Source organism: Malus sylvestris, chromosome 15 (genome assembly GCF_916048215.2).
Source record: "Malus sylvestris chromosome 15, drMalSylv7.2, whole genome shotgun sequence".
Lineage (NCBI taxonomy): Eukaryota > Viridiplantae > Streptophyta > Magnoliopsida > Rosales > Rosaceae > Malus > Malus sylvestris.
The window spans coordinates 3132256-3139498 of record NC_062274.1 but is presented as its reverse complement, the minus strand read 5'-3'; the positions used below and the strand labels follow the sequence as shown (position 1 = coordinate 3139498).

General features: G+C 40.0%; 2 protein-coding genes across 2 annotated transcripts; one reads left to right on the top strand and one right to left on the bottom strand.

Annotated features, from left to right (window-relative positions):
* Window positions 1-642: 642 nt before the first annotated feature.
* Window positions 643-5473, top strand: LOC126603683 (histidine kinase 5-like). Its single transcript, XM_050270620.1, has 11 exons — window positions 643-789; window positions 1206-2068; window positions 2240-2296; window positions 2430-2657; window positions 2748-3048; window positions 3136-3266; window positions 3364-3766; window positions 3864-3967; window positions 4061-4867; window positions 4968-5147; window positions 5245-5473. Exons 2-11 carry the CDS (start codon window positions 1349-1351, stop codon window positions 5368-5370), a joined length of 3057 nt encoding a protein of 1018 aa, XP_050126577.1. The 5' UTR covers window positions 643-789; window positions 1206-1348; the 3' UTR covers window positions 5371-5473.
* A 248-nt stretch (window positions 5474-5721) lies between these two features.
* Window positions 5722-6511, bottom strand: LOC126603704 (splicing factor 3B subunit 6-like protein). Its single transcript, XM_050270657.1, has one exon. It carries the CDS (start codon window positions 6379-6381, stop codon window positions 6007-6009), a length of 375 nt encoding a protein of 124 aa, XP_050126614.1. The 5' UTR covers window positions 6382-6511; the 3' UTR covers window positions 5722-6006.
* Window positions 6512-7243: the final 732 nt, after the last annotated feature.

Sequence of the window (7243 nt, the reverse complement as noted above, 5' to 3'; positions counted from 1 at the left end):
ACTGTATTTTCATTTTTTTTTTCAAATTATTTTCCATAATCTTTTCTTTTCTTTTTTTTTATATATATTTTTTCCAGAATATTTAAAAATTTAATGCATAAAAAATTAAAATTCAGATCAGTGACAGACACAGAACTTTGTATTGCGTCAACCCCCTCAGCCGTGCGTCCCCCACACGTCACCCGCCTAGGAAATGGCGGGGAATAACATAATCTCCCACCCATATGAAAACCTCCAAACTCCCAAACGCCCCTCTCTCTCTCCTCCAACTCCCACATTTTCTAGAGAGAGAGAAGAACAGAGAGAGAACAACAAGCTTTTTGTATGAAAGATCAAATATTTTTTAAGGGGTTTTAAGAGGAGGAGGAGGAGGAGGAGGAGCTCTGCATGTAAACCTCCAAAAAAAAAAAAAAAAAAAATTAAGAGAAAGAAAAACTAAAATTTAAATATATGCATTTTTTGTTCACTAAGATTAACTTTTAAATTAAAAAATTGGCCATCTTAATAGGAACCAATATAATTCTCTAATATTTTTGACCTCCAAATGCACATGGCTTCTTGGTTTTCTCTCCTCTCTCAAATATTTTTCTTTTGGTTTTCTTTTCCCTCACATGCTCTCCTCTCTCTCTCTCTCTCTCTCTCTCTCTCTCTCTCTCTCGTTGATTCAATCACAGTAAAATTATATTGACTAAACAGTTGATGATATTCCTCCCCCAGATCTACAGTAAAAGCTTTTTTCCATTCTCGAACTCTGTTCATCTTCTTCCTCCTCCGTTTCGGTGCGAAAAGGTTAGTTCTTTGACAATGGCCGTCATTAATTCGCTGTTTTGGCCTTAATTTCTCGCTTGGTTATGTTCGTTTTTCGAATTGTGCAGCTTGATCAACTCCATTGATTCATTTGATTTTCTAATCATGTTTGACTTGTTTTTGTTGATGTCATGGATCTCGGCTTCATTGTGTGCCGAAAATCGGGTTCTTGCCTTGTCTTCTATTGTAAAATGACAAATTATTTAAGTTTTAACTTAGAATTGAGAGAATTAATGAAGGAGTCTGTTGATTTTGATACTTTTGTTCTTAGTTTAATTAATTAAGACTAATCCAAGAATTTTGTAATGCAATGATTTATTTATTTTTTTAACAATTAATTTTGGGACTTTTAGTTTCTGCGTTCTTCTCTTGAATACGATTTAATTTCATTTTTTCAGCATCTGGGTTTTTACCAGAATCGGGATTCTTCTTCAGGTTCCTGGGAAAGCGGTCATTTTTTTTTTATGTTGCAGAAAGTTAAAAATTGTGATTTACTGAAATGCAAAGAGTGAGAAAGTGGTAAATTTTGGAAGTGAATTTGATGGTTTGGGATATGGAGACCGACAACATCGACGACATGGACATGGAAGTCCTCCGTTCCATGTGGCCTGACGACATCGGAGCTGATGGCGGAAAGCAATTCAACATAGACAACCCGGGGCGAGATGAGGACATGTTGGAGGAGGTGACATTCCTAGAGGAACCAACAATCGTTGATTTTCAGCGTCTTGTCGAGCTGACAAACTACACCGATAAGGGCTCTTCGCAACTTGCATTCCTCGTAAAACACTGGGAGTACAAGCAGGCAAACGCCGTGCGCCTTCTCAGAGAAGAACTCGACAGCTTAAGCAAGCAGAGGCAGGAAGTTGAGCTCAAGAAGTTGGAGATATTGGAAGACCATCTCTTTGAGTCAGAGAGTTATGGAGGTGACAAGCGCCCCATTTCGATTTTGGATGAAGTATATGAGATATGGCCGGAAATTGCCCCGAAGAAACATGATGCTGTTGTGCAGACAAAGAAGGTTGAGGTAGAACCCGAGTATGATACTGTTGCGTACTGGAAGCAGAGGGCAATGCAATTGGAGAAAGTGTTGGAGGCGAGCGCCGAGAGAGAGCAGATTCTTGTGGAAAGATTGCAGGAAAGCATTCAGTCTCTGGAAAGGCAGTCATCGCCGGTTGAAGAACTGTCTCAGATTTTGAAAAGAGCTGATAATTTCTTGCATTTTGTTCTTCAGAATGCACCTGTTGTTATCGGCCACCAGGTACATCGATAATACCATGTGAATCCTATGTTTTAATTCTTCTTAACGACAAAAGTGAGAGTATGAAGGATTAGGCGAGCATAACTACAAGGCTTGGTCATCGGACAACTGCAGCTTACGTTTATGTTCGAAACGGTCTTACGTTTCCATTTCTTTTTCTTTCTGGTTTAGGATAAAGAATTGCGGTATCGGTTTATCTATAATCACTTCCCAAGTTTGCAAGAGGAGGTAATTAATTGCCTCTGAAGTTCTTAATCCTCGCCTCTTCTTCCATCTAATCTCGCTTTTCGCAGCATTGCTCAAGTGAAAAGCGTGATACTAAACTACTTAAAAATTCATCGCTTTCATTGTTTTTCTGTAGGACATTATAGGAAGAACAGATGTTGAAATTTTTTCCGGGGCCGGCGTTCAAGAAGCTCAGGATTTCAAGAAAGAGGTTCTTGAGAAAGGCATACCTGCAAAAAGGGAGATGACATTTGAAACGCCGTTGTTCGGGACAAAAACGTTTTTGATATATGTGGAACCCGTCTTCAGCAAGGCAGGAGAAACAATTGGTATAAATTACATGGGGATGGATGTCACTGATCAGGTATTTGCTTTGTTTCTAGCTTCAATGCAAGGCTTTTTCTTCTGATAACTTATAAATCGGGGTCTTGGTACATCTTCGTGAACGATTCAGGTGAGGAAAAGAGAGAAGATGGCGAAGCTTCGAGAAGAAATCGCAGTCCAGAAAGCCAAGGAAACAGAACTGAACAAAACAATTCACATCACAGAGGAGACAATGCGAGCGAAACAGATGCTGGCAACAATGTCTCATGAGATAAGATCGCCTCTTTCCGGGGTTGTTAGCATGGCTGAGATTCTCACCACCACGAAACTTGATCGCGAGCAACGCCAGCTTTTGGACGTCATGTTATCTTCGGGAGATTTGGTCCTTCAACTGATAAACGACATCCTTGACCTTTCCAAGGTCGAGTCAGGTCTGAAAACTCATCCTTTCCCTTGTCTATCACTACCGAAACAATCAATCTCGCGTCATCTGATAATCCTTAACTCACCCGGTGCAGGAGTAATGAAGTTGGAAGCTACGAAATTCCGGCCACGAGAGGTAGCAAGGCACGTACTACAGACTGCGGCAGCATCATTGCAGAAAATTTTGACCCTGGAAGGGCATGTATCTGAGGATGTTCCTGTGGAGGTAAGGGCTTTAGATTAGATTGCAGCGCCTGCATCCTCTGCATTGCTAAGGACATCTATAAATCATCGTGTTTTTGGTTTTTATGTTTCGATTTCAGGTCATCGGCGATGTTTTAAGAATTCGTCAAATCCTAACCAATTTGATCAGTAATGCAATCAAGTTTACTCATGAAGGCAAAGTTGGGATAAAACTTTACGTGGTATCGGATCCGTCTTTTGAAGAGGACGAAGGATGCCCTCAAAACCCGAATACAGTTCAATCGACGGTTTCAGAGAATGGACCGGAAGCAGAGAAACCAACATCTCAAACTTCTTGTGACCAAGAAGGTTTCGATGGAGACCGACCACACCAAAATCACTCACTTAACGACGAACCTAGAACCCCGGCTAAGCGTGAAGTTTCGATGGATGCAGCAGATCAAGAGGATGAACCTCGTTTGCCCGAAACGAAAACGGTTTGGTTACGATGTGATGTCTACGACACCGGAATCGGAATACCGGGTATGCTTTTTAAGTGGTAATCTCTTCAATGACCGGAAAAAGGAAGCCCCCAAATCTGAAATTTCTAATTATGTTCTTTTGAATTTTCATGCATCAGAAAATGCTTTACCTTCTCTGTTCAAAAGATACATGCAAGTCGGTGCAGATCATGCTCGAAAATATGGAGGGACAGGATTAGGACTAGCAATATGCAAACAACTGGTAAAACACTTACCTACCATTACCTATTGTCCTTTTTTTTTACCCAGTTTTTTTTCATGGCTTTCTTAGAAGTTTGTATGTGTTTTGGTGTAGGTTGAGCTAATGGGGGGTCGGCTCACAGTATCTAGCAAAGAGAAATGTGGGTCGACATTTACGTTTGTTCTACCGTACAAGGTTTCGACATCATCCGAAAAACATTCCGAAGACCCCGATGATTCTGATGAAGTGTCGGATATGGCGAGTCAAGACGGTGCAACTGATGAAGTAGCCGACAGCTATTTCCAGTTCCAGCCGCGAACTTTAGGTTCTCTGTTCTCTTCTAATGGAGCTGCCAGGACCCAAAACTTGGGGTTTACCGGTTCACATAAACTCGATGGGTTTGCACAAAACTCATACTCGTTTCCAAACGGTAGCATCAGATCGGAGGAGATAACTTTGGTTGAAAACTCTTGCCCAGAAGGTGATTTTGCTGAGACATTATCAGAGCCAAAGCGCTCCTCAGCGAGCCACATCCGAGATCCAAATAGTGAAAATCCAGCTAGTACAAACAAACAGGGTCGAGGTGACATGGATAATCGATTCCAAGACTCTACAAGTACAAATTCAAGTCATCCTTCAGAGGAAAGAAGAGAACCAGCTGTAGCAGCACCCACAAGAGAACCCCAAGGAACATGCAAGAGGCAGGAGAAACCCGACGCAGACTCAGAGAGTACTAGCAGCAGTTCAAATTTACCAAAACCAACATCGAAACCTAGGATTCTTCTTGTTGAAGATAACAAGATTAACGTTATGGTGGCACAGAACATGATGAAACGGTTAGGCCATAGCATTGATGTTGTGTACAATGGAATGGAAGCTGTGCGTGCCGTTCAACGCTGTAGATACAATCTCATCCTGATGGTACATAATTTCTACAAAAATCCAAAGGCTGTGTTCGTTTATAGAGACAAAAGGATCACGCACATCTTGGTATTCATGGTTGTCGTAAATTTTTATGCAGGATGTTCACATGCCAGTTATGGATGGCCTTCAAACTACAAGAATTATACGTTCTTTCGAAGAAACCGGCAACTGGGATGCAGCGGAGAAAGCTGGAATTGAGCTTCCTCTGCCTTCATCAGAAACATTACAGAACGGTCATGGGTACACGCCTTCTAGAAAGCGAATCCCCATCATAGCGGTGCGCCTATATTTACAGTCCTATTGATCTAATCTAAGTTTTTCGCTTAAGCTACTAACAACACAATCTACTAATGCATCATCATGTTATGATACAGATGACAGCAAATGCATTTTCAGAGAGTGCAGAAGAATGTTTCAAAAGTGGAATGGACTCATTCGTGCCAAAGCCTGTGACATTCCAAAAATTGAAAGACCGTCTCGAACAATACCTACCCGATTGATATAAACATCTATTGTAAATCCCATGTTAGTGTACAAAGAAAATGAGGTTTGCTTGTGCTAGGAAAGTTTTGTAATCAATGTATCATGTTCTTCTTCTCAAAACACTAGTAGCATCTAATTATTAATTGTACATATGCAACAACTCCAAACGATCAATTGTTCAAAATTAAAACCCACTGTTTTCACTATTCCAAGCCAAGGACAACAAACAAACGCATCTAAAAGCTAAATCCCAAATGGCATATTACATATTCCAGAATAAAGATAATCCGGAATATGATAACAACGCCTCCAACACTACCTACCCGATTGATAAAAACATCTATGATAGTTTGCTTCTGCTATGAAAGTTCCGTAATCGATGAATCATATTCATCTTCTCTCAAAATATTATCAGCATTATATGGTTATAAAATTGTACATATACAACAACTCTAATAGATCAAATTGTTCAAGATTAAAACCAACTGTTTTCTCTACTCGAAGCTGAGGATAACAAAGGAACTAACACCTCTAAATCTAGAATCCCAAATAGCATATTACACAATCCAGAATAAAAATAATCCGGAATAGTATAATGAGATAATCCCAGCATCCAAACAGCACAAAATTAACCAGAAGAGCGGCCGGAGAAATCACTTATCTTTGGTGGAGACGCCGTACTTCTCCTGCATCCTGGCGATCTCGTCCTCCTTCTTCTTCGTGTCGGACTTCTTGCCCATCTTCGCCTGCTGGTAGTAGAGCACGATGAGGTACCGGTTCGCGACGTTGAAGCCGGAGAGGTGATCCACCGCCGTTTTGGCGTCGTAGATGTCCTCGTAAACGACGAATGCGGTGCCTCTGGTGTCCTTGTTCGTCCCGATGTGAATCTGCCGTATTGCGCCGTACTTGCCGAAGATGTCGTACATCTCCTCGCTCGAGATGTTAAAGGGGAGGTTGCGGACGTAGAGCGCGCGGTTGACTTCCGGAGGGAGGCGGGTGTTGACTTTGCGTAGGCTGATTGCGCTCATAGTGGCGGTTTCGGGGGTGTTTGGATTGTGGGAAAGTGAGGGAAAGCGAGGGAAAAGTTGGGAATTTTGATTTGGTACTCTCTGACTAAATTAGGGTTTCGGATTGTCGAAAGAGGGGAAAAGGTGGTGGTGAAGCCGACTTAAAATATGTGGGCCTTACATTAGAAAACCTAATTTACATGTGGACCTTATTTATGTTGTATTTTTTTTTAAGGTAAAGATGATTTTTGGTCACTATGTTTTGTCCCTAATTTTATTTCGGTTACTGTAATTTTTTTTGTTTTTGGAAAACTGGTTGCTATAATCTAGAGTAAGGTGAACTTATTTTAGGGCGGAACCCCGTGACAAAATATGTAGGTGACTTTTTATTTATTTATAAAATATCATTTCTATCTTTGAGAAGCTAAAAAAATGATATATACAATGCATAATGAAACGTAAGTCAAAATTTCATTTTACTCTTAAAAATGACAATGATCCACTTTTAATTCCATTGACATAATTTTTTTGCCCTTAAAGGTCGTAATTTTTTTTTTATCAAAACTGCATAAGAACTTATATGATCATATTTTAGTTTTTCAACATTATTAATATTTCTTTGCTTTTCTGTTTTTTTTTTATCAAGGTATTTTGTTCTAAAAGGTTAATTGAAAAAACAAAATATTGTAAAAAAAAAATAAATAAATAAAGAGTAGCATATCTGATGTCGGTTAGCCCTTCAAAAACATTTTGGTGAAATATTGTGATATATATTTTCCGGAAGGGAAAAGGAATCCATGAAGGATTTGGAAGTAATTGTACTATATATTGTGTAATCACCTTGAGCTTTTGTTTTTTTGGCAAAACTCGTCTCTTTGCACCG

Excerpts from the sequence above, each read along its gene's own strand:
- LOC126603704 (XM_050270657.1), bottom strand. The coding sequence starts at position 6,381 with ATGAGCGCAATCAGCCTACGCAAAGTCAACACCCGCCTCCCTCCGGAA.
- LOC126603683 (XM_050270620.1), top strand. The coding sequence starts at position 1,349 with ATGGTTTGGGATATGGAGACCGACAACATCGACGACATGGACATGGAA. Across the intron at positions 2,658-2,747 it reads GGATGGATGTCACTGATCAG|GTGAGGAAAAGAGAGAAGAT; the intron begins GTATTTGCTTTG and ends TGAACGATTCAG. Across the intron at positions 4,868-4,967 it reads GATACAATCTCATCCTGATG|GATGTTCACATGCCAGTTAT; the intron begins GTACATAATTTC and ends ATTTTTATGCAG.